This window comes from Coffea eugenioides, chromosome 1 (genome assembly GCF_003713205.1).
Source record: "Coffea eugenioides isolate CCC68of chromosome 1, Ceug_1.0, whole genome shotgun sequence".
Taxonomy (NCBI): Eukaryota; Viridiplantae; Streptophyta; class Magnoliopsida; order Gentianales; family Rubiaceae; genus Coffea; species Coffea eugenioides.
The window spans coordinates 51,692,898-51,718,645 of NC_040035.1; the positions used below are offsets into that span (position 1 = coordinate 51,692,898).

The following is a 25,748-nucleotide window of genomic DNA, read 5'->3' on the forward strand; positions in this document are numbered from 1 at the left end:
GTGTGGAAACAAAAAGACATTTGTTTTTCTGTTAAATATAAAAAAGTCTAAGGAGTGTCAACAACGTCTGGGTGGTGTAGTCGGTTATCACGCTAGTTTCACACACTAGAGGTCCCCGGTTCGAACCCGGGCTCAGACATTTTCTTGTTGCCTGCTCTGTTGCTTCCAGTTTTGTACTATCTTTTTTTTTTGTACTATCTACTTTTGATGAATTAGGAACGACAGGCTAAATGGCCAATGTTGGAGCTCTAATTTGAACAATTGAGTCCCATAAGACAATGCAACCTGTTCATCAATGTTAGTCTATGAGATGTTCAGATCAACTGTTTTAATCTTATACTAATAGTCATTTATATGCGATGCCTTCTAGATCAATTGTTATTATTGCAAATTAATCGGTGTGTGTTTGGTAATCAAATTTACAAGGTTATTGAACTTGCTAAGTAGGTGGATGGAACAATCTCTCTATTTCATGCATCATTTTTCTTTTTGTGCATATTTTCCATTTTTCCCCCCTTCCCTTTTTTGGGTACAAGTACAACACAACAGAATCTCCTTGATCCATGCCAGTTATAGTCACTTGTGTATATATCCACAAATACATCCAATCATTCAGCTATATATCCACTTTACCATGGGAACGGAACCTTCACTTTACTACTAAAAGCATTCGTGTATAAAAAGCTTAGTCAATGCATTAGTGCAGTGACTGTGAGTGTGAGTCCCTCATGAAAAGTGGATTAGCATTTGAAAACAGAGATTGAGCTCAAAAAGACATGTATTAGCTGTAAAAGGAGGGAGAATAATTCAAAGACACTAGTGTTGTACCAAATTCCCCTCCTCTTAATGATTGCATGACAACTAAGAAAGCATTTTGTTACTGTTGCCCCCCCCCCCCAGATCATTTATTTAGGTTATAGAGCCTTTCAGATCAGAAGAAGGGCTCCAAAGGAAAGGGAGTTCTGTGATTTTTTTTATTACAGTATTTTTTTTTTGTTTTTTTGGAGGTTTTCGGAAAACATTAATTATGAAGATATGCTGCTGCAACCCTTTATCTTGCATCCCATGCTGCAGCACAACAAAACCAAAGAATGATCAGGATCGGCCGGAGGTATCTCCAAGGCAAAAACCTTCACATTCTAAATCACATGGGAAAGGAAGGAAGAAAGGAGAAGATGTCAATGTGAATGTGGGTGCTGATCATGGTAGTCATCATGCTGACAGCTCCCATAATGCCGGAAATACCGCAAGCAGCACTGATATTGGCACCGCTGTGATGGTTGTTGCCGCCTCTCATGCCTCTGAATTTGGCGGTGGTGGGTGTGGTGGCAGCTCACATGGCGGTGGTGGGGATGGCGGCGGTGGTGGCTGACTACACACCAAAAAAGATCAACAATATATATTCCTTATCATCCTTATCTGTCATATTGTTCCATTTTCGCCAGCTTTGAGTAGTAGGGGACCATTACATATCCGATATGGTATTTTTGGTGTGATTAATTGTTGATTGCTATATACTGTACTTATATTGGACTGCTAGCCATGTTCCGGTGGTCCGTGCGCTTGACCTTTGCATGATGATGCCGTTTGATGGGGTTGACGATTGGCTTTTGTTTCATCTCAATTCAATATTCAAAATTTTCTGATCTTTTTATGTGCTCTGTTTCTGTCCTTGAGCGAGGAGAAAGAAAATTTTGTTCCTATGCTCCATGATTGCACCATTTTTTTTATGTAGAGAGTACTCCTCTTTTCTTTTTTTTTTTTATTAAGCTTCATTGTCTTGGTGATTGTATAATTTGGTTATTAATTCATTTTGAATTGCATTAATAGCGACCCCTTTTTTTCACAGTATAAGTGGGAATCATCCAACCAATCCCTCTCCTGGCCAACTTTACATTTACACAATTTCATTTTCATACATGGGGACGTTTATTGCGTATGTTTTTGTGTAATTTTTTTCATTACTTTTTCTAGATAATGATGGAAATCACTTCTTTTGTTTGGATTGTCATTTTTTTTCAAAAATTTTTTATATTTTTTATAAATAAATTTTTTAATTATTTTTTTATCTCATATATATCAAATCGCTATGATACATTTTTTTTACAAAAAATAGCAAACCAAACTGGAAGCATTCATAGAAGCCGTTGCTCATTATTGTAAAGAAGAGTTGATCAACACCATTGCAGCATCTTCTCTTCAGTTACTATTTATCGTCGATACATTTCCGAAAATAAGGTACTACGTTGAGTATAATCAACAGGGAGTTGTCGAAGGAGGTATACTTCTCCATATGCTATAACCTTCAAGTAAGTAGTTTATTTAGATTTTCTATGTTATGGAGATTCTAAAAATTGCAAGAATTGAATGATAAAATAGCCAGAAAAGATATAAGGTATAAGATATAGAGATTTTTAATAATGTTTGGTGCAAGATTTGACCAAATATAGGATGTGAAGTTTTTATGGCTCTTTTAGTTCATGAAATGATTTGGATGCAAGATTCCTTAATTGACCGTCTCCTGGATTTCTAACCCCTTTCGGTAAAAAAAAAAAATGAAACAAGGCGTACATCTTGGGCTTACTTTTACCCGCTTACAATTGGGCCTCGCTTCTAGCCTTCACTTTGATTCTAGCTGTTCCATAAATATTGAGCCCAATCTCAGTATGGGTGTAGGCCTAGCGATGCCCCGCACATATAAGAGGTACGAGTAAATTTTTTTTTTTTTTATGAATTAGCGAGTTTTATATAACAAAATAAGAATTTACACTCTAACCGTCAACTTTTTCCTCTCATCTTCATCTACAATTCTAAGAAGATCATGGGAGAAATTTGACTCAAAAAATAACCTTATCCACCCTATTGAGATGACTAGTCATAAAGTCAGCAGTTTGATTACATTGGCGATATACAAAATTTATAGTCACCTTTTTGAAGCATGAAATTAAATCCTTTATATCAGAATATGCAACTAGAGCCCCTTCAAGGATAGTCAACTTTGTATCAGATATTTGCAGCAAGGTCCAAGTAATTTGATAACTAGCCCTCCAAGGTCTGAGTAATTTGATAAACGCAAATGTGGTTAATACTAGGTGTGCTTGGATAGCAACAATTTTTTCAAATATTATTTTGCTTGTATCGTAATTATAATTTTTAATTATTTTTTTATCTTTCCAATAATCTTTTTTTCAATCTCAAATATATGATATTGAATCGAAAAAGTATTCCACTAATTAGTTCAAATAATCTTCTATCCAAGGTTATTGTGTTTGGTGTTATATATATATATATATATATATATATATATACATATTTTTTTCTGTAGAAGAGATTTTTCCAGGAAAAGTGTTACAATTCAAGAGATAAGTGGTAAGGTATTAATTGTGGGTCCACCTTCCATTTTTTGATCACGACAGAAAAAAGCTTAAAATGATACTCCAGTACACAACCCCAATCAAGACTGTTGAAATTCGTGGTTCCCAAGCAACCGATGTAAAAGAAAATTAAATCATCGAATCAACAAAAATCAAAATAAATATAAGATCCCAAATCAAATAAACGATGCAAAATAACCAAGAAAGGGCGCAAGTAGTAAGTTATTAATTGTGGATCCACCTTCCATTTTTTGTTTAAAAAAAAATTTGCTTATCACGATCCTTGGTTTCCAAGAAAAGGGGCAAGTAACAAGTGACACACAACCCCAATCAAAGAGTGATGGGGGATTCCTTGGTTTCCAAGCAACCGATTTTAAGTAAAAGGAAACAAAATCATAAAATCAACAAAAATCAGAATCTATATCTATATAAATTTGAAAAGGGATTTTTAGCAACAAACCTTCACAAACCTTCCCACTCTCAACTCTATTTTTCTAGCATTTTACATTTAATTTATTTCGTAAAAAATATCATGGGCACGTTACACCCCCCACGTTTCCCTCAAATAAGAAATTAACTCCAACTAACACTTCCACGTTTCCCTCAAACAAGAAGTTAACTCCCACTAACACTCCTTACACACCTTACTCCAACTAACACTCCTCACCCACCTTTCCATTACAATGAACATTTTCGCATATCATCTCCATGAAGTCAAGGTATACTGGTTTCAAAATATATATGTAATTCTGGCAGATTTTAAATATCGGCTTGCACCACATCAGTACCAATTATCATTTGGAAACGATACAAATATAGTGAATATTTTAGATGATTGTGGAACCATACCCCGTTTCAAGTTTAATCTGGTCAAACTAAGAGATACAGAACAACACATGGACAATGATTTGCAATTGATAGGTATTTCATTCTTAATTAACCATACTTATATTTAAGTTGTATATTTGAACTGGTATTACTTATACTTTTTGATCTTTTGCAAATGTAATTGGTTTAGTTGTATCTGTTGGTTCAACACTATCAAACATCTATCAATGATAAAACTAAGTGTGACATACTTTTACTTGACAAAAGGTTAGTTTATAGATTCAATATCTTTAAAATATTTTATATTCTGCAAATTTTGATTTATACTTACCAAAATTCTCTAAATGAAGTTTGACAGTAGTTCGGTTGACTTTATGTGATAAATTTGCAACTGATGATAGTGAACACTTGCCTCAAACTGTTACAAAAAATAATGTTTTGCTAGCCTATGGTATTTGTGTGAGAAATTATAAAGGTAATTCAATTTATTTTCACTTTATTTTATTTTATTTTTATAGTTTATCAATAATATGCACATTGTGCAGGACCATCACTTTATACTATTCGAGCAAGCAAATTGTATGTCAATTACTACTTGGATTTAGCTCAATACCTACATAGTTGGTAAGTTTTACAAATACCAAAATATTAAATTATTAATAATATTTCATCTTACGAATATGTATTTGAAAAATGTGCAGGTTTGAGAATGATAAATGTGCTCAGAAATTAGTGACGTGGTTGCGGTCATGCAATTTTACAATGTCCCAAGCATTGTTGATATCAAATGCTAAGAGAATATCGATATCCGAATATGCAGTTCTACGTACGGTACAATTCCTCTCAATTAATTAAGTAATGAACAAGTATCTACATGTAGTTTCGAATTAATAATTGTAATTTATACATTCTTTGGATGGCTATAGGTTAAATATTTTCGGATACTTGCTTACATTCAAAGTATCAATATAGATAATATGTTCCATGAGTTATGCAAAAATTGTGGACAACCATGTCAATCTCATTTTGCAAAAATGATGTGTATCCATTGTAATGATGTAGTCGACATTATTGTTAGGTAATTATTTTCATATATTTTGAATTTTAATATAATTTTTTGCATGATACATCACAATTTCTTTTTAACAGATATAATGTTAACATAGAAGTTAGAGATTCCAGTGGTAACCTATACCTCACTCTTCAAGACAAGCATGCACGATTCATGTTTCGTTGTAATGCTTCTTATCTTAGAAATTTAAAAACAAAGGTATACATTATTTATATGTATATATTTTTATATAATATTATTTACAAACTGTCTAAAACAAAATATAATTTTAAATTATGTATGCTTTTAATTGTTAGGAAAATAGAGGTGCATTATTCGACTAACACATTAATTCATGCAAAAATCGTGCATTCTCATTTATAGTACAAACTTCACAAAAATCAACAGAATTAATTAAACCGCCAATACTGGCGTTCGTACTTAGAGGTGATTGGTGTGAAGAATGTTCACACCTTTGTAGAAGATTATCAAATCAAAGGCAAAATGTTTGTAAGTATTTCATTTACTTATCAAATTAAATATTTAATTATATTTAATTGGACCCTTATGTCGCTCAATTTATGATATAGACTTCTATTTTTTTTCAGGATCCAACATTCATCAAAGTGATAGTTTATAAATAATGGAGATGTTTTATCATATATTGAACTATTGTTACAAAGTTTCATTTTTTTAAATATACTTTCATGTGCCCGTAATTATAATATTTTACTATTTTTAAATTCCTCCATAAATTGTAATTTTTTTCAAAAATATAATCTACTGTGCGTAGCACGGGTATTTATACTAGTAAAGATGAGATCCTGATTCCTACAACTGTTGAAAGGAAATAGTAAATAATTTTTTAAGTCTATAAAGCTGTCCAGAGAATTCAAAATTGTAGAGCAGCGATGGGTTTGTTTGGATAAAAGTTTATTTGGATGATTTATTTGAGATAATTAATACAATACTTTTTTATGATATGATGTATGTAAAATAAAAAAATGATTAAAAAAATTAAAAAAAATAACTAAAATTTATGAAACAAATTATTTTATCTGAACTCATCTCAATCCAAACAAATCCGACCCTAAAATAGTAACAGGCCTTGCATAAATCAGAGTAACTGCCGGGAATCCTTCAAACTCACGTTAAAATTGTGAATTTACCACAAAGGGTCAAAGTAAGAGTATATAAATAGCGCCAGGCTCACCCATAGAAGCACACAAAAATACGCGAGAAGCAAATTCGGAAGATAAGCCCTAGCACCACCTAGTCGGAAAACGCCCTAACCCTAGATTAAAAATCTCAGGCCTCAGAAATCGTATCGCATCGAATCGAATCGTTTTACTGCAGCCATGGCGGTAGAGACAGCAAACCAACCAAGCAAGCTCCGATGGGGAGAGCTGGATGAGGACGACGGAGAGGACCTTGACTTCCTTTTGCCCCCAAAGCAGGTCATTGGCCCCGATGACAACGGGATTAAGAAGCTTATCGAGTACAAGTTCAACGACGAAGGCAACAAAATCAAGATCACCACCACCACTCGCATCCGCAAACTAGCTAACGCACGCCTCAGCAAGCGGGCCGTCGAGCGCCGCTCCTGGCCCAAGTTCGGCGATGCTGTCCATGAAGATGTCGGTAGCCACCTTACCATGGTCTCCACTGAAGAAATTATCCTTGAACGCCCTAGAGCCCCTGGTGTGCATCTTCCCATTTTCCCCCCTGCGGTTCTTTTGTTTCAACTATCTATCTGTTTTTCTCTTGTTATTTATTAAAACTACTCTTTATTTTATTTTATGAAGTCGATTTTGTTTGGGACCTTTTATGTAATTACTGAATTTGGCTTGTCAGTTTTGGTGTTGGCTATGCGATGGGCAAGTCCTATTCATTAGGTTATTGTGGACAAATCAGATGAATTTATCTGTTGAAGGCAGGGTTGCACTATTGGATGGATTTAATGTTGCCTATTTTTGGGTTTTTGCTGAGCATTATTGATAGGTGGGATATGTAGTCGTTAAACTTTACAAACTGGAAATAAAATTCAATCCTGTGTGTTGTGCTAATTGAGCGTTATTAGTGCTACTATCTGCAATAATCTTCTTAGTTTGTGCTGGATCCGTGGACCAGAGAGCTGTCCTGTATGGTGAATAACCCCATAGAGCAGAAGGTTCGTGATTGTTCTGAGTTTCAGTGATCAGTTCTGCTACTGATTATAATTTCACTTGCGAAATTAGTTGTGGACAGCGGATCGAGTTTTGGTAAAATTGGTGGGAAGTGTGAAAAAAACTTTGTAGGAGGAGGGAATGTGGGATGGTGCACTCTTTCTCTCTCTCTCTCTTGAATGTGGGATGATTGGAGGTCGTTGACTTGATGAAAGTAACTAGTTGTAAACTTTGGTTGCGTTTTTTTTAATTCAACTGTCTACTTCAGTAACTGATATTAAACTTTGATTTGTTGGCCATATATCATGTTCTTGCTTTTAGGATTTTGCCTTCTGTTCATTGCAATGCTTAAAATTCTTGCATGCTTTCTGCGTTCTTTGCTACTTTTCACTTTTCTTTTGACCTGGAGGTATGTTCTGTATTCAAGTGCTGACAATGTTGCTGATCTTTTTTTTCCTTGTCAACTTTTAATTAGGCACTAAACAGGAGGAAGTAAAGGTTGTTGGAGACTCAGGTCAAATTGGTAAACCAGGAGCTGTTCTCATGGTCTGCAGGACCTGTGGAAAGAAGGGTGATCACTGGACTTCAAAGTGTCCTTACAAGGACCTTGCTCCCCCAAGTGAGGGTTTTGTGGATAAGCCAGCTTCTGAGGCCACCACTGCAGCAGCTAATTCTACAAAAGGAGCATATGTGCCACCTAGCATGAGGGCAGGTGCAGAGAGATCTGGAACTGAAATGAGACGCAGAAATGAAGAAAACTCTGTCAGGGTGACTAACCTTTCGGAGGATACAAGGGAGCCTGACTTGCTTGAACTATTCCGCCCTTTTGGTCCTGTAAGCCGAGTTTACGTTGCTGTTGATCAGAAGACTGGCATAAGCAGAGGTTTTGGTTTTGTTAATTTCGTGAATAGGGAAGATGCTGAGAGAGCCATCAACAAACTTAATGGCTATGGTTATGATAATTTAATCCTGAGAGTTGAATGGGCTGCACCTAGGTCAAATTAGATCTTCCTTCTCTGGAGATGTTCATCAGTTCCATTGGCATTATTATAGAAGTTTTGTTACTTGTTGCCTACTAGAGATGTTGTACTGAACATGGTTAATTGATGTTGTTTTTGTTTGGTTTGTCGGGAATCAACTGAGAAAGTTTTCTTTTGCATGGTGGAAATTGAGCCAATAGTCTATTCCCTCGCTCTATTCCTAGTGATTAGGGGTCATTTGGGATTTGGTATATAATATGAAAGCATTTTGGTCTGGAAGTATTGTGATTTTATTTTGGTAGTCGTTCGTATGTTGCTATAGCTTGTGCCTGTGGCTTATCCTATCATACAGCATTTCACAGCTACATTCTGTAAAATGATCGCAGAACTGAATATTTTGTAGATTGATTCGACTGGGCCGGGTCTATAGTGTTCTATATTGCTTCAGTTGCTGCATACGGGCTGTAGCTTGTCATGCAATAGAGCATTGCACAACAAAATTTTGCAAAGTAACTTCACACCCGAGCTGTAGTAACTACTTGTTAGTCAATTTCAACTTTCCATCTAACATCTATTAGTGCTGTTGGACAAGATTATATTATAGTAGTTGATTCAAAAATCACTACACAAATTTCTGCATGAATGTGGTGTTAAATGAATAAATTTAAAAACCTTACCAATTCAATAGCAATAAAATATTAATATTTCTTGCCAACAGCATCTAGGGAAAAAAAAGTAAGTGCTCCATCCGTTCTATTTTGATAGTCCTGGTTTTTTTTTCATAAATTTTAAGAAAAAATAGTTAAGTTTGTTGGAACAATCAATTTAGGTAGCTATTTTTTTAAAATACCCTCACATTAATTAGAGTACAACTTTATGAGAACTTGAATTGATGGTAAAAAAAGAATAAACTCTCATTAAATGGGGTAGGTTTATAGTAACAACAACTTACATTGAATAAGGGTATTTTAGAAAAATTAAAATACAACTATATTCTTCAATTGAAAAGTGGACTACAATTTGGGACAGACAAAGAAGGAAAACATGACTATCAAAGTGGGACGGATGAAGTATGATTTTAAGCAAGTCAAGATGGATAATTAGGTATATGCGTGTATTTATGATTTTATTATTTATGACCCGTCCATTTTGTCTCATCTATTAAATGGATATAAATAAAGTGATCTAGTTATACGTATAATCCAATTGTGATCCAGTCAAACCCATTCATTAGAATCACCCATTTTCACATCAGGTTGCATGACATGATCCACGACCTAGGTTTCGGATTAGTTTTTGCAAAACGTTCCTCAATTTTGTAAAATAACTTTTTCATTTTTCACTTTAAAAATGTAATTTTGTATCTCTTATAAATTTAAATTGGCCAAATTTGGTTTCTATCTAGGTTTTCGACTAATTTTTTATAGGAATCTACTACGTGCAAGGCACGTGATCATTTTCGAAAGCAAAATTATCAAATCAAATTTTACATAATGCAATCTATAGTCCCTTATATTTCACAAAATGAAATTTTCGTCTCTCACATTGCACAAAATGAATTTTTTGGTCCTCTCATTAAGCCTCAATAAATTCCTTCTAGTGTTTCAGAAATTGGGGGTTCACGTCATCGATTACGTTATACCAGACCTCATCACAGTGATAGGCGAGGTCAATGTAGCCTGCGGTGCTCCTGTCATGAAGCAATTAAGTAATTACGGTACCCTCCTAAATTTGGCATATTTATAATTAGATGACTAATCTCGATCTCTTTTACTCTCCTAGGTTTAGCATATTTACAATTAGAAAATCAATTTTGTTAGGTCCCTATAAATTCCCTCATAGATTCAACTCAGAACTTCCTGGTCCTTGAAAGATGTGCATCCCGGTAGAATCAATGATATAGTTAGGGCTCTTGTCATGAAACAATTAAGTAATTACAAAATTATCAATCCAATTAATCTTAAATTAGTGTGTAATTCATAACCCTGTAAGAATGCATCTTTCGATTTGTACGTATTGAGTTCCAAGATGAAATGAATTGATATCTTTGCCGGAGTTGGAGATGTCACCGACGAAATTGAGGTTGATTGCTAATCGTCTTTGTGGCTGATGGTTATAGAAATTTAAAACATTTTATGGCTGATGGTTGATTGCTGATTGTCTTCTGGAAGAGGCTGTGACTTTAGAAGAAAAAATAACTTCAGTATCGTGTGTAAGGAAGTTATTTTTTGTCCATTGGGCGTATAAGATTTTCTCTAAGAAATTCTACCATCCGGTAATTTGCATCCCAAACTATGAATTGTATCACTATACGAACTTCATCCATGCAATTTTAGTACATTGCTATTTACTATTAATTTGATGCGCTGAATATTAATGAAAAGACTTCAACAATCTTGCAAAATATATGTTGCCTAATTTAATTTTCACACTTGGCTCATCTCCAATGAATTCTCTTTCCATGTTTAGTAGTGCATATCTGAATACGTGATCATTTATTAATAAGGGTTAGAATTAATCAAATTTAAAATGATGATTATCCTTCCTAGTAAATGAAGACACATGTTATACATCATCCATAAGTGCGTATATTGTGAGATATATAGAGAAAATTCACTTGAGATGAGCCAAACCCTTTAATCTTCTACGGTTTCATCATTGGATTCACCATACCACCACCAATCAATAATATCACAAGCAACTTCAACAGGTTGCATAAAATAATTGGTAAGTAAACAAGTCTCATAATTACTGAGTATATCTTGTTCTAGATTTAGATTTTAAGAAGTCTAAGATAAGAGTAAGTATGTGTTTGATAAAGTTGAAATCTGAAATCCGAAATCTGAAATCTGAAATCATTAAGTTAACGAATTGTTGAATATTAAATCAAATGCATTTAAATAAATATCATATTCAATGATAAGTGAATATCTTATCACTTATTCTTGTGAGTAAGTTTTGCTTAAAAAATTCAGTACTACTTAATTAATTTAAATGTTCAATTTTTATTATCAAACACTCATAAACATATTAAAATCTGAATTCATTAAATTTAAGTATTGAATTGAATTACCAAACAAGACCTAAATCCTTTATTGATAATTCAATTCATCATTTATATTTAATAGATTTATATCTTAACATATTTAACACACCTGATAACAAAATATAAAATATTTTAATTGATTAAGTGAACTTAATTTTCTAAATAAAATTTACTCCAAACAATAAGTGATGGATTTTTTTTAACAGGTGCCTATTGGACACACGTTAATATATGTGAAATTCACCTAGCCTACAATGTACATACACATACTAATAATTATTATCTTTTTTTTTTGCATTTATATATTTTTTCTATTTAATCTTACCTATTTCATTTGTATTTATTTACTTTTCATAATTAATATTATATTTTAAAAAATACGACACCTAAAATACATTTTAACGAGTAATTGATGGGCATTTTTTAGACAGACCCACAAGTGATAATTAATATTTTGAAACTCGGACTGTTAATTGAACTGGTGAAGTGTTCGGGTTGAGATTCAATCGGTCATTTTGGTTCAACCTGGTTCAATGAATTTTTTTAAAAACTAATTTATATAAATATATGTGCACAAAATAAGACATGCAATGGAATAATTTAAAACTTTATATGATGAAAAGTTTAATATTTTAAAAGAACATGAATTTTCACAAATAAATTTTCTAAATTATAAGTTGAAACAAATAAATTTCATCTCAATTTCAATTGTATCTACCAAAATAAATCTTAAATCCAACCCAAAAATACCACAATATTATGAAATTATACAATATTCATATCTATAGGAATTAGACATTGTAAATTTAAATTTTAATTCACGTTTTTGGGATTTAGAGATTACAATTTAAAAAAAAAGAAGCTTGAAGTTTGGAGGAAATCAGGAAAATAAAAAATAAAGATTGAAACTTGACAAGAGAGAAAAAAATGAAAAGAAGATGAATGAATGCGGCATTTAATAATTAGTCTTTAGTGTTAAGGAAAAACTATTTTTTTAAAAATTTTTTCAATTTAATAGACTCAAAATTTACGTATGAAATTTCAAATTTTAGTTTTCAAATTTCAATTTTAATTTTGTATACAATAACCATGTATACATCCTTGAATGTGTGTCATTTAATTTCAATTTAAATTCAAGTTTCTTTCTTTCTTTCTTTGTTTTTTGTTTTCACACTCGTGGCATTTAAGGGTGCTAGTGCAAACACTTATTACTCCCTAAAATTATTGTAGCCAAGAAGGAAAAACAACAGTGCGAGCTTGCATCATGCTGGAAGCAGTAATTAACCACTGGAACGAGTAAAAGAGGCAGTAAATTATGAATAATTAGGGAGTGGCTTAAAAGAAAAAGAAAAAGGAATGCTAAAGATTGGAAGAGCATGATGAGTAAGCAGGAGGAGCACAAAATATAAGAGGCCACGAGCGCAGATTCTCGTGACAGTCTGTCTCATCTCATGGACACTTTTCTCTCTCCCTTCACCAGTCACTCCTATTTCTGTAGTAACTACTCCTATATACTAACAGTCTCCGCTCTCCTCGCCCACACTTTCTCTCTCTACCCTGCCTTTGCTAATTGCTACTTATATTTCTACTGCTCCCTCACCAGCCTCGTTACTTAATACTACTAATACTGATTTTTTTTTTTCGCTCTTTACTCATTACTCAAATTTACTAAGTACTATTTATAGTGCTCCTTCTCCATCTGTGACTTGCTCTGAGATTATCGTCATCAACAGGTCAAACCAGTCCTCCTCCCCCACCGCAATGGCTGCTTCCCTCCTTGAATCTGGTTGGACGGTAATAATAATCTCTATCTGCTCTCTCTCTCTAAAATCACGCGTTTTTTGTTTTTTCAATTCCTTTAATCGGCATTCCCTGATTTTTAGCCCTAGCTCTTTTCATTTGCTATCAACATTTGAATTTGTTCGATTGCATTTTAACTTGCCTACATTTGTTTTTATTTATTTATTTTACCTTTTTCATGGCGAATTTTGTGAAAGAAGACTTTGAGTGAGTGAAGCCACTACCTCAAAAGTTTTTGTCGGAGGATTTTGCCGCCATGAACTTGACAAACTGCAAATCTAGGATCTATGGATTTTACATTTCCGTTTGTTGCCTGCGTAGTTCTGCATCACTTCTGCATGCTTGCTGCATGTTATTATTAGATAGATGTTAATTCGGGATGCCTTGCACGGATTCGACGAGGCAGAGACTGACTATATGATTGAATTTGGCCTGGAATGTGACTCCTACTTTTTAGCTGCCACTACCAATGGACAATTAATCTGAATGTCTACCCGCTAGATATATCTATCAATCAACTACATTCGAATAAATTTTACTGTGCGAGAAAGTTTATATTCTGCGGTCATGCGGGAAAGTGGACATTTATCACCATTATAAGTGAGAAACTATTGATTTAGCAATTTCCATGGAAGTGGAATTTGGACGTTTTGGTGATCTGAGCTTGTCCTCATCCTTTTATGCTACTGAACGCAAAAGAAGTTTCTCATGTATTCCTTTGGAAGAATAGGAGTTGAGTTCCAGAATCTGATTGCGTGGTAATTTTCCTCCAAGTGTCAATGTGTCACAAACTCCAAGGAATAAAGTCCTGTATTTCAAGGACAGGATAGTGACGGGAGCTGTCGTTTTTGTTGATTTCCGAAAAGGCGCTATCGTGGGCGTCGTGCTTGAATGACACAGTGCATTTTTTGAATTGTCTGTTCTTGGTAAGATTTCCCCGGGGGGTTGGGGGGTGGGTTTAGTTGTCCTGCTTAATAAATTCCCCTGCGAATTGCTATGTATTCTGTTCATTATCTAAATTAAGCTTATATCATTACTACAATATTTTTGTTTTGGTGTTTTTTCTTGACTACATAATTATAATCTATTTTTGGTTCTCCGTATTTGCTATATAATTTACAGATTCTGCTATGTGTAGACAAATATCTCTTGCATACATAGATGATACTGTTTCTGCCATATTTGGATCACCCCTTTGGTGCTTCATTATTCGAATTTATCTTCACAAAAAGGAAAAGGGTGAAACCTACTGTTGTTTGGAAGTTTTCCTTGAGTTTATATTCTCACGATTCGATATCTTATTCTTTTCATTTTATTCTGAAAAAGAACCGGGTCTAAGTTATAGTTCTCTGAAATCATTAACTAACTTGCTTTTCATTATTTGTTGGGGTTACCAGTGAGGCGATTTATGCATGCTGCCGTGTGCAAGAAGTGTACTTTTTGTCTGGGTGGCAGTGCTTTACGTTTGATCTTTTAGTTATTAGTCAATCACATGTCTACATATTGGTTGTCGGTTACTCTCTTTGTGCTTTATTATTATTATCCAGAACTCGATAACTACCATACTTTGGAATGTGCTCTGCTCATTTTGTTTTTGTGACGATTTTGCAGTATTTGATTACTCACTTCAGTGACTTTCAGCTGGCCTGTCTTGGAAGTTTCTTTCTTCATGAAAGTGTCTTCTTCTTGTCTGGCCTTCCTTGCATTTATCTTGAAAGGGCTGGATGGCTGAGCAAGTATAAAATTCAGGTTTCCTTTTTCAGTTATTCATTTTGTAAATGATTATGATGGATCTTCTTCATTTTTGTGTTCGTTGTACTTCTGGACAATGGCTCTACTATTTTTTGAACTACGACACTATGAATCATGGTTCTACTCTATATTGTAATATTGGTTAACGTTCAATTGATTTGACTATGCCATAGGTTCCTTTTCTTTTCCTTTGTTGTTTTTTCTTTGGGGATGGAGATGAGGGGGTTCTGTTTAAAGTCCCAATTATTATGACCGCTGATGATATCATCATGTTAGGTTAGTAGACAATTTGGCATTCCAATTGAAAGTGTATCCTATAGTCAGCTTTCTTTTTGTAGATCTTATGTTTCTCGCCCTAATTTTGGTTTTATTTGTATTTTAAAATTGTATCACAGCATGTGCTGTCTACCCACATTATGTGGAGAAAACATGGATGGCATAGTATATTGCATGTTAATCATCTGCTGGTGGCATATTTATTTAACCTTGTAAAATAAACCACATTGAAGGATGCTCAAGTGCTTAAAAGCTCTCACTCTCTCTCTCTCTCTCTCACACACACACACACACTCACTTCAAAATACATGCACTCACTACAAGTTCTTATTAGCTTTCATGCTTGAATTTTCAAAATTTCATCAGAGTGCAATTCCTAACTCTCACCTTTAAAAATCTATAGCTTTACAGTCTGCTTTTCCTCCATGAGTCTTAGGCTTTTTATTTGCGGCCATTTGTAGAATTTCTAATGGCCAGTTATTTATTCTCTCGGGTGGATAACGTGGCCTGTTGTTCCTATTGTCAATATCATTCTTCTGGTATATTTTTCATAGTTTCATTTAGCTCCTGCAAGCCGACCCTGTATGTCTCTTTGATATGCGTGTGTGTGTGGATTTTTACCTGTATAATAATACGAAGGTATTTATGTGTTTGATTTGCATTGCATTTATGTCTGCTCACTGTCTCCACTTTAATTTCATCTGCAAGTAGAATTTGAGGCATAGAAGAAAACAGATAGAAGGGCATGCCTCTCTCACACATATACACATGCATGCAATCTCCCCCGCCCTTTTATTTTCTTTCTTTTCTCTACATTTTGTCTTCTTTTTGGTAACCAGCTAAAGACAATATTTGCAAATATTCAGTTATATGTGTTGGTTGGATGAGAGCGAGTTGAGAGGAACTAATTAAACCCACTCAATTATTGAGTTAAGGGCATGAGTGGCAATAAAAAGACGACGAGCATGCTTTTAACTTCAACTGTAAATGTTGTTCCAGTTCAAACTTAGTCTATGTCGGTTTGACTTTGGAGGGAGTATATATACTTTCTTTTTTTGGTGTGGCTGACTGAGGATGCTCTTGGTGGTTGTTTCAGTAGATGGACACTGATCTGTTCTTTATTTAGTCATTAAAGGCTGGTTATGGTTCAATATACTCTGTTTCTTTCATCTCAAAAAATCTTCTACAGCATTCTCATTGGAGAGTTGTTTATGAGAAAGTACAGATGAATTAGTTTCATATGTCAGAGCATTGCTAACTCATAATACTGTTGATTTGAATTCTACTACTTGGACATGCCTGTGAAGATTGTTTTGGTTTGGGGTTCTACATGATAAACATCTGATAGAGACTGGTCGATCAGATGGAGTTAACATATTTCTAGGTTTCCATCCTTCAGTGCACATGTTAATTGGTACCGCCCATCTCTGCTTTCTTGCAGACAAAAAATAACACCCCTGCTGCTCAGGAGAAATGTATCAGTCGTCTGCTGCTGTACCATTTTTGTGTCAACCTGCCAGTGATGGTTTTCTCCTATCCTGTCTTCAGATACATGGGGATGAGAAGTAGCCTTCCATTGCCGTCCTGGTATTTTCAGGTTCTTTATATACTAGATCTTAGATAGCAGATGTTCTTCTTTATGATTCTCTTTCTTTTCTGGGTGGACCAGTGACTTAAGTGCCATTTCAAACTTTACACGAATTTGATTTCTTTGGTTCTTTCTCTTTGTAAAATTACTGATTCTTCTACCCCTTCTGCACCCCCTAATACTAATTTTATTTTCAGTGTTGCTTCTGTTTTCATGTATATAATTTTCATTAACTTTGGATCTGCAGGAAAGTAATCTCAACACAGATTTTGTTCTACTTCATTCTGGAGGATTTTGTATTCTACTGGGGACATAGAATTTTACATACTAAGTGGCTCTACAAACATGTCCACAGTGTTCATCACGAGTAAGTAGAGTGTCATTTTCTTCTTTCTTGATCGTCAATTTAAAGTCGTCCTCTTTTTTTTATATGCTTTGGGTGCAATATTATGGTGTTTGCATCTACAGGTATGCAACACCATTTGGACTGACCTCTGAATATGCTCACCCTGCTGAAATTTTGTTCCTTGGGTTTGCTACAATAATTGGTCCTGCCATCACTGGGCCCCATTTGATTACACTCTGGCTATGGATGATGCTTAGAGTCCTTGAGACTGTCGAGGCGCATTGTGGTTATCATTTTCCATGGAGTCTCTCAAATTTCTTACCCTTATATGGGGGGTCAGTTAATGCCCTTATCGATGCTTTATGATAAATCTGTCTCTTTAGCCCCCATATTGTTTATATGCCTGAAATTTTCTCTCACGTTCAGTGCTGATTTTCATGATTATCATCATCGACTGCTCTATACAAAGTCTGGCAACTACTCATCAACCTTTGTTTACATGGACTGGTGAGTTGTACTATTTAGTTTTAAACACTGCTTGAAGATTATATACTCAAGAAGAAATTGTATATCGGAAATATCATCATGTTCACAAGGGCATGTTAAGGAATATGGTTATAACAACTAAAAATCACCAAAACAGAAATAAGAGAAGAACAATGAGAAATGGGGAGAGGTGTAGCTGATTCTTTAGCCCGCCACATCTTATGCTAATGAGAGTGTGCATCGGAAAATTATTTGCCAAAACAAAACAATCATTTGATTGCAGGATGCAGACTAGTTATTAATCTTTTTACAGAAGAGATGTTTTACCTGGATTTGCCAAAACTCAGAAGGGGTGATTATTATTTTGAATGAGTAGCCTTCATTCACAATGCCAGCATCTCTGCATTAGAGCTGAAAGTATCTCATGCAATTTCTATTCCTTGTCATCCAAGTTGAATTGGTGCGACCATAGATCATTTGAGCAGCTTCTTGTTTTAGCTGGACTGGTGATATAGGTTGAAAGCTCGAAGACAGTCTTCTTGACTTGATTATAAATGGTGGGAGTCTATTTTTAGATGTTTTATTTTTTTTTCCTTTTTTAGTTTCAAAGATTACCATAATCTTCTTGAGGGTGTGACAAGTTATTTTTCGATTCGTCACACAGGCTACCTGGAGAATATTGACTTTCTCCTGTTGATAATTTTGTAAGGTCTGTTGGTGAACATGACAATATTGAGAGAATATGCTTTCCACATAAATGGTTTTCGTGGACTTTAAACACATTTGTTTGCTTTTTAGAGGTGTTTTGGTGGATTAGGCACTGCCTTAAGTGTGAAAATCATGGGCATTCTTGGTTACCGTTTGATACTGAAACTGCCAAATATGAATACCTATTAGCTAAGCAATAAGATGGGACCCTACTCTAGTTGTGCATCTTCGAGGTAGTTAATTAGGTATTACATGGTATTTGCCATGAGTTTCCGTTACATTCTTGTTTGGAGTAGAGTCTTTGGAAGCCAAAGATTGAACCAGTTGTAATTCCATTTGTGAGAATTGGTTGATCTGAAAATTCCTTCCCGGAAGGGGACTGGAATTGTGGTATGCCATTGAAAAGGTTGCATGCTAACAGCACACTGCCTGAGGTTTATTTTGACCAATTGCTATTTGTGCTTTACTTTTTATTTCCTCATTTTTTTGTAGGTTACCAAATTTTCTTGGACTAATTAATAGGAATTAAGATGGAGCACAAGCTTTTACAAGCTTTTTGTTCCTCCCTGTGCCAGAGAGCTTTCATAGTAGATGATAGACTGACAATTTATAACCCAAGCAACAGGATATAGTCCAAAAATCACATATTTTAGTAAATAAATTACGAATAAGCTTGCTTTTGCTTTCAGGGACATTTTCTTCTAATGATACCCTTAGGTCCTTCTACCCCTATCTTGCTGATTTAGTGCATGTATGCAAATGGATTGACTATTTTTCTTTACAAGTCAAAAAGGTTCGAGTATCTTTTATGTCGCATCTTCTGTGTTCTACTGTTTGTGTGAAAATCTGCTGCATGGTTCCTTTTCGAGGATATTTCCTTTCAGAATTAATGCTTGTGCTCACTGCCCGGCAAATGAATGGGAATCACCTTCCCAATACGTGGTACATGAATCTGATATATTCCTTTTACCAATTTGTGTCAGGATATTTGGCACTGACAAAGGTTACAGAAAATTGAAGGCATTGAAGAGCTATGGAGATGAAGCCGCTGGCAAAGATATATGATAGGAATAGAAAAAGGAAACCATTTTGACTGCTTTGGAATCTGATGATGAAATCTTGAGCTGAAAGCATCTGGGCTAAGCTCTTGTTTGGTTTCTGAGCATCTTTTGTTGCACCTGCTTCTGTTCTATTGCCGTTTAGGTTTAAAATGTGTATTAGTGTGGCTGTAGTCCAAAGTATGTTTTGGATTGCTAATCCTGCTATCCGCCCCATGAATGAAGCTCCACCTTTCGGATTTGTGGTGTTCCTGCTTTGGATTTCCTCACCTCATGTTTTGGGAACATAATGTGGTTAATTAGTCAAAGTTTATGAATACCATACAACTTCCCGGGGAACTTTGTGCTCTGACAGTCTGACTGCTTACATCCTGAAGTATAGAAACCATTTGTTTTGGCTCCAACTCTGGCGTCTTTTATAACTCTGTAACCTTTCAGTGATCTGAAATTATTAGTAGGAACAATTGCAGATTTGATTTGCATCAAATCTGCGGCTATTGAAAGTTGTGATCCAAAGCACAACCGTCTATCTTATGGACGTTGGCTGATAGTCAGATGTCCATATTGACCATGTTCCCCAAGAAAGTTGTGTAACTCGTTCAGTTAACTTTGCTTTTCCAACATTGATGGAGAATTTGTTGACTGTAGAAATGCCTTGGGAAATGGTGGCCGATGCAGTGAAAGCAAAAACATAGTAAAATAAAAAGAGAACATGGATTGGCGGGCAAGTGTATAGGAAATGCAAGCCTACAAGGTGCTCAACGTATTCGTGTTCATTATTCAATATTCACAGTGTTACCTTGCTCTTGCTGCACGAGGTTGGACTTAAAGGTGCATAAAGCATTGCTGCCAAGTGTAGAAGCTGTCTCAAAGTCCACTAAACAACACCCTGTTATGTGCAAACACCACTGTTTCCCCCAAACTTTGCCTATGATGTTATCTGGGAGCACTAGCTGTTTCCCTCCATGGCTCAACTCAAAAGACGGGGATGATTTAAGGGTACTCACCCTACAACTTCATCCGAAGAAGTCTTTTTGACCTCATATTATACAACCGCCGTTTCTGACCAAAAAGAATGGACGTTGTCAAACATCACTGTACTGAAGATCCTATTTATAGTTCCCACTGTAGATGAGTGCTTTGGTGGTCTTAAGAGCTGTTGGTAGCAGCTGAAGGTACATGAAACCGAACGTGGGGCAATGAAATGAAAGCCTTTGTGACAATTTTATAAAATGTCTCCGATGATGGCACGCAACACCAAGAAATAGCCGTATCAATTTACAGAAATAAGCAGGCAGAGACTTTAGGCCTCTTTTACAAATCTTACCTACTCAAGATCTATTATATCGAGATTAAAGCCGCAGATTATGAAGCACGACAAATTCTGCCTGAACCGTTTTCTCGTCTAAAAGTTTTTTAGAAGCCTAAATGATCGTTCTAAAGAATCATTTGGTATGATTAGTGGTGCTAGCAAGTCAAGCTGCTCGCGAGTAAATCAAAAGCTTGACGCGAGCTCGGTAAAATCGAGCTCGAGTTCGAGTTCGAACTACTCGTTAAATTTAACGAGTCGAGTTCGAACTCAAGAAATAAGTACTCGAGTGCTCGCCGAGCTTAATCGAGTTTTCATATTTTATTTATATTATATATTTATATTATATTATATATTATATATTTTTAAAAAAAATTATAGATTTATTTCAAAACTCGAGCTCGAACTCGAGTAGCTCGGGTTTGATATTTACTCGAGCTTACTCGAGTTCAAATGAGTTGAGTTCGAGTTTAGTTTTATTTCATCGAGTCGAGCTCGAGTCCAAATTTTTTTACTTGATCGAGTTCGAGCTCGAGCTCGAGTAGCACAAATTTTGATCGAGTTCGAGCTCGAGCATGGTGCTACTCGAGTTCGACTCGGCTCGACAGCACCTCTAGGTATGATGCAGTAGCAAGCTTTTGCCTTTTGCAGTTTTGCTTGGTTCGACTTGGACAATCATTTGGTATGATACGTCCGCATGCCTGTCAAAGTTTCACTCTCCACACAGTGGAGAGGAGCACGCACATACGAGAAAGATGTTTTGGATACCGGAAGGAATTGTGGGTGGCCGAGTCCAGTCCCTTGGAAAACTTGTGCGTCCAGTCCATCGCGAAAAAGGCTGCCTAATAAAGATGATGGACAACAAATAGGATGGGATCCTACTTTTCTTTACTACTGCTTTTGTACGGGCCGCGACCATGACGCGGCATCGTTCCCGAGCTTCCGTATCCCTTCCAGACCCCACCTTAAGATTTTTGACATTGACCACCATAATAGTAGTAATACTACTTCCCTTGTCATCATGAATCGAAACCCTAGAAAATATTTTGCGCACACAAACTAGAGAAAGAATAAAAGAAAGAAATGGAGTAGATGAAATGTAAGGGGAAAGCCTCCCTTCCCAGACATTCAACAGTAGACAATGATTAGGCCTTGTTTGGCAAGTAAATTTTTAGTCAAGTTTATCTGTTACAAGTTTTTTAACAATTTTAATTACAGTAATTTTTAAAAACTTTTCAAAATTTTTAAACTGTACACTTCAAAATATCTAAAAATTTACACACTTCAAAAAAATTTTCTATAACTTCTACAATAAATTACAGTAAAATTTTATATAAATATCCAAAAAACTCACTTGTAACAGCGACTGCGCGAACCCCACATCAATGTCCATATGTTTTACTGCTCGCTATTCTATAAATTTGTGTCCATTCTAAAATCTAAATGCGCAGCCGGACCTTTCATTTTCATATTCAGGCACTACTTTGTTATGCGGCACGTAATTTAGAACTTGTTTAGCTATGCCAGCCCATGGATGATGGAACTAACCAACCAACCCATCCTCTAAACGACACATGTCAGCGATGAACATGCGGCTACATCTTCCTAACTGCAATTAAGACCATAAATTTACGATTCATCACCCTTCTTGAAGCCGCAAGTTTGCCTTTACATCTGTACAACTGTGGAGTGTCAAAACCTTTTCTTAATCTAAGACTTGACAAGTTATTTTGAACTTAAAAATGGAAGTCTTCTGTATTTAATTTGTCCATTTCGTCGATTGAGACTTCAGCTGCAATTGCAATGTATGATCCCCGGATTTAGGCTCTTACATAACATAATGCGCCAGCTTTTATAGCGCGAACTTTCAATATGCTACCCTCGATGAAATAAATAATTGGTGCAAAGACTCCTTGCTCAAAGCTATAGCTACAAATTTACTTGCGAGTCAGCTTGATCAAGAGTTGAAATCTACCAAATCGAGCTATCGAAATCTAGTTGAATATAGAAAAATTCCACTCATATTTATTAACTCTTGAACTGACTTGAATTCTTATTTTTTATTTTAATAGTAAAATCATATGCACATATATATATATATATATTCCTAATAAAATATTTTATTTATTTTTAAAAATAAAATAATATTTTTATTTTTAAAACTCAAGTAGATTTTAAATTTGAGCTTGACTAGGCTCAAATTTAAAATCAGTTTAAATTTTACATTGAAAGTTGTGAGTCCAAACTCAAACGTTAGTAAAATGGAATCAAAATTGACTCAACTAATCCAAAACTAGACTTCTCTTTTACAGCCGTATACAAAGCACACCAAAAACATCCGTCTGAGACCAAATTTAAGTAATAATCACGTCGTGTACGGTCAAAGCGAACGAGTAGCATGTACAATACTTATTGTCCAAGCAAAAGATCAAAGAAAGCGGGGACTGAGGGATTTGTATAGGGTATCATCTTACGACCCTCGGCCTTGAGGACTGACCCACCATCGTTCTGGAACGACGGCCCCTACCCACCCTATATGCACTAGGCAAACAAATCATTCCGCCATTTTTGTGCAGCATGCAGAGATTTTCTACCCAAACCTACGTATTCAAATTTTAACAATATATATATATATATATATATATGAAAAATAAAAAAGGTAATACTTCCAAACTAAAAATCTACGAAAAAAAAGACGATGCAGGTTCCTTTCATTTCGTTTCCCTTTGCTTCCATTCGCAAAATCTAGATCCGCACGAGACCTCAAATGGGAAAACTTTGTACGATTGAGATTTACAAAAGCCAAAGGCCATGTTAGGGAACCAAATAACAAGCTTGGTATTTCTCTTCCCATTCTTTGGAGAGATTGAACAAAAGAAGATGGAAAACATTAAAAATTACACAACGATTGATTTTTTGCAACCAACCCAAAAAGAGAGAGAGAGAGCTCTAAATCAATCTATCTCTGGAGTCTGGACACGTCCTTCCTCAGATCGATTACGACAACACTGACGTTGTCGGCGCTCCTCCTAGCCAAAGCCAGCTTTGTTAATAGCATTGATGCATCAGAACAAGCCTTGTCTGAATTCTCATTCCCCACCTCCTCCCCCGGCGAACACGGTGGTCCTTTCCCCTTCTTCAGACACATCCGAGCCACCCCGCATGCGGTGTCGTTCGACACCACGTCCCATAATCCATCACTTGCCAATATCAAACAGTCGTCGTCCGCCGTCCGATCTGTGATCGTCACCTCCGGCACACAGCTCACATATGGCTTCAAATAATTGTCACCTAAAAAATTAAACACCGCCCAAAGAAAAATTTTTAATCAGCTAATATTCCTCCATCGGCCCGCAAGAATTAATTTGAAAATACTGGTCTAGTCCAGTATTTTAATTACTACTATTAATTTTACCTATGGCTCGTGACATGGCAAGAACTCCTTGGACGCGTGGACAATCCCAATATATTACGCGTCCACCGGCGCCCTGTATCCGATTCAGTTCATCTGGCCGATCCGGCTGTAGATTACAAAATGGTGGTGGGAAAACACACATAAATTTTAAAACCAAAGATGAAATATATATTTTAGTTAAGAAGAAAAGTGCCACGTAATGCGTTTACCTTATGATCGTCAGAGAGGGGGATGGCCTTGCCATTACGGCAAAGGACGGCACGAGAATCACCACAATTGGCCACAATGATCTTATCTGGAGTTACAATTGCTACGACGGCGGCCGATCCAACTGCGTCGCATTCGGGCGTTTGAAGCTCGCAGCGGCAGTTGGAGGCCATCAAGCTGGCGCTGGATGTAACTACCTCCTTGTCCATACGAATGAAGCTTCGCTCCATTGCATTTTTCCATTCCGTACTTTCTTCTCTGCTCTCTAGCTCTTCCTTCACCAGCTCGTGCAACCGCTCTCTACACTTTGCCGCCACCTGTAAAATTCAAATTCTGCCGTCAATTTTAAGCCTTTAGATCCAAAAGAAAAAGGCTACCAAAAAAAAACTGATTCGTGTGTGCGCGTTTTTTTTGTCCTCACAGAGTATGTATATGCACACATAACGCACATGAGAGCATCCGTGACCGTCATAGACGGCGAAATAATGAAGCAGAGCGGCGTCTTCAAAGTCTCCGCGGCAAAACGAAGGACGAATCGCCACCGCGTCTTCCATATCTCTCCGCCTCCCGCAAACCGACGCCATTCCGAACTTTGGGAACGGTTTGGAATTGACAAGCAGCGTCGATGCCAATTGTGCAGTCAAAAAAATCGGAGCACCATTCAAAATCGGGGGGAACTCGTCGGTCATCTCCTTATTCATTCCGTTTTTCACCTTGGAGACAAGATTTTGATCCCCGACAGCGTAATCGCACTCCCGCGAAACCGACGCAGCCGGATATATCTCCAGCCTCGGCCGCTTCTTTCCGTTCTCCGCACCATCCTCCGGGTGCGCTACAAACTTGATCCTCCGGATCTCCATTCTCCTCCGCCTCGCCGCTCTGGAACTCGGCTTGCAAACCGACGACGCCGCCTCCCTCTCACTCGCCACTCCGCAACATATCTCCGCCATTCCGCGGCATGCACCTGCACCTAAATTCTTCCTCCTCCTTGATTACTACAAACCAATCCAGCTCCAAATATTCAAAAAAAATAAAAAAGAATCAAATTTGCTCCAAATTTATCTCTTCTACCTCTTAGTTTCCTCTCTTTTTTTTTTTATCTTCGTTTTGTTTTGATCTCGCAGAAAAGGAAAATGATGGAGAAGTAGATAATAAAGAAAGCAGTGGGAGGGGACAATTGGACCCCTTAAAAGGACACCAGTCTTCCTCTACTCTCCCTTTTATCTTCCTCCCACGGCGTACGCAGAGACCTCCTTAATTTTCCCGTTTCCTCTTCTTTAATTATTACTGTTCATTAAAAAAAAAAACTCAAAAGCAGTAGAGCGCATGCTAAATGGGGATTGGACGACAGCGTTTTAG

The 25,748-nt window shown here is 36.1% G+C and overlaps 3 protein-coding genes and 1 non-coding gene across 5 annotated transcripts; 3 read left to right on the forward strand and 1 right to left on the reverse strand.

Moving 5' to 3' along the window:
- Positions 1-65: 65 nt before the first annotated feature.
- On the forward strand, positions 66-139 carry TRNAV-CAC. Its single transcript has one exon. It is a non-coding gene; the product is annotated as a tRNA-Val (tRNA).
- A 6,343-nt stretch (positions 140-6,482) lies between these two features.
- LOC113763311 (eukaryotic translation initiation factor 3 subunit G) lies at positions 6,483-8,677 on the forward strand. Its single transcript, XM_027307083.1, has 2 exons — positions 6,483-6,954; positions 7,894-8,677. The coding sequence occupies exons 1-2, from the start codon at positions 6,612-6,614 to the stop codon at positions 8,421-8,423; spliced, it is 873 nt and encodes a 290-aa protein (XP_027162884.1). The 5' UTR covers positions 6,483-6,611; the 3' UTR covers positions 8,424-8,677.
- Positions 8,678-12,953: 4,276 nt separating this feature from the next.
- LOC113777886 (methylsterol monooxygenase 2-2) lies at positions 12,954-20,008 on the forward strand. 2 transcript variants are annotated; one of them, XM_027323115.1, is made up of 7 exons: positions 12,954-13,238; positions 14,856-14,993; positions 16,714-16,859; positions 17,108-17,227; positions 17,329-17,541; positions 17,633-17,713; positions 19,384-20,008. In XM_027323115.1, exons 1-7 carry the CDS (start codon positions 13,206-13,208, stop codon positions 19,463-19,465), a joined length of 813 nt encoding a protein of 270 aa, XP_027178916.1. In that variant the 5' UTR covers positions 12,954-13,205; the 3' UTR covers positions 19,466-20,008. The 2 variants fall into 2 exon arrangements, with proteins under 2 accessions (XP_027178916.1, XP_027178923.1); XM_027323122.1 differs by having other exon boundaries at positions 12,955-13,238; positions 17,464-17,541.
- Positions 20,009-23,449: 3,441 nt separating this feature from the next.
- LOC113775442 (probable protein phosphatase 2C 24) lies at positions 23,450-25,735 on the reverse strand. Its single transcript, XM_027320329.1, has 4 exons — positions 24,839-25,735; positions 24,392-24,706; positions 24,183-24,288; positions 23,450-24,058 (listed from the first exon to the last, which is right to left on the reverse strand). The coding sequence occupies exons 1-4, from the start codon at positions 25,337-25,339 to the stop codon at positions 23,727-23,729; spliced, it is 1,254 nt and encodes a 417-aa protein (XP_027176130.1). The 5' UTR covers positions 25,340-25,735; the 3' UTR covers positions 23,450-23,726.
- Between the last annotated feature and the right edge of the window lie 13 nt (positions 25,736-25,748).

Excerpts from the sequence above, each read along its gene's own strand:
- LOC113775442 (XM_027320329.1), bottom strand. The coding sequence starts at position 25,339 with ATGGCGGAGATATGTTGCGGAGTGGCGAGTGAGAGGGAGGCGGCGTCG. Across the intron at positions 24,707-24,838 it reads ACGGTCACGGATGCTCTCAT|GTGGCGGCAAAGTGTAGAGA; the intron begins GTGCGTTATGTG and ends TGAATTTTACAG. Across the intron at positions 24,289-24,391 it reads CCCTCTCTGACGATCATAAG|CCGGATCGGCCAGATGAACT; the intron begins GTAAACGCATTA and ends TGTAATCTACAG.
- LOC113777886 (XM_027323115.1), top strand. The coding sequence starts at position 13,206 with ATGGCTGCTTCCCTCCTTGAATCTGGTTGGACG. Across the intron at positions 14,994-16,713 it reads TGAGCAAGTATAAAATTCAG|ACAAAAAATAACACCCCTGC; the intron begins GTTTCCTTTTTC and ends GCTTTCTTGCAG. Across the intron at positions 16,860-17,107 it reads AGCCTTCCATTGCCGTCCTG|GAAAGTAATCTCAACACAGA; the intron begins GTATTTTCAGGT and ends TTGGATCTGCAG.
- LOC113763311 (XM_027307083.1), top strand. The coding sequence starts at position 6,612 with ATGGCGGTAGAGACAGCAAACCAACCAAGCAAGCTCCGATGGGGAGAG. Across the intron at positions 6,955-7,893 it reads TGAACGCCCTAGAGCCCCTG|GCACTAAACAGGAGGAAGTA; the intron begins GTGTGCATCTTC and ends ACTTTTAATTAG.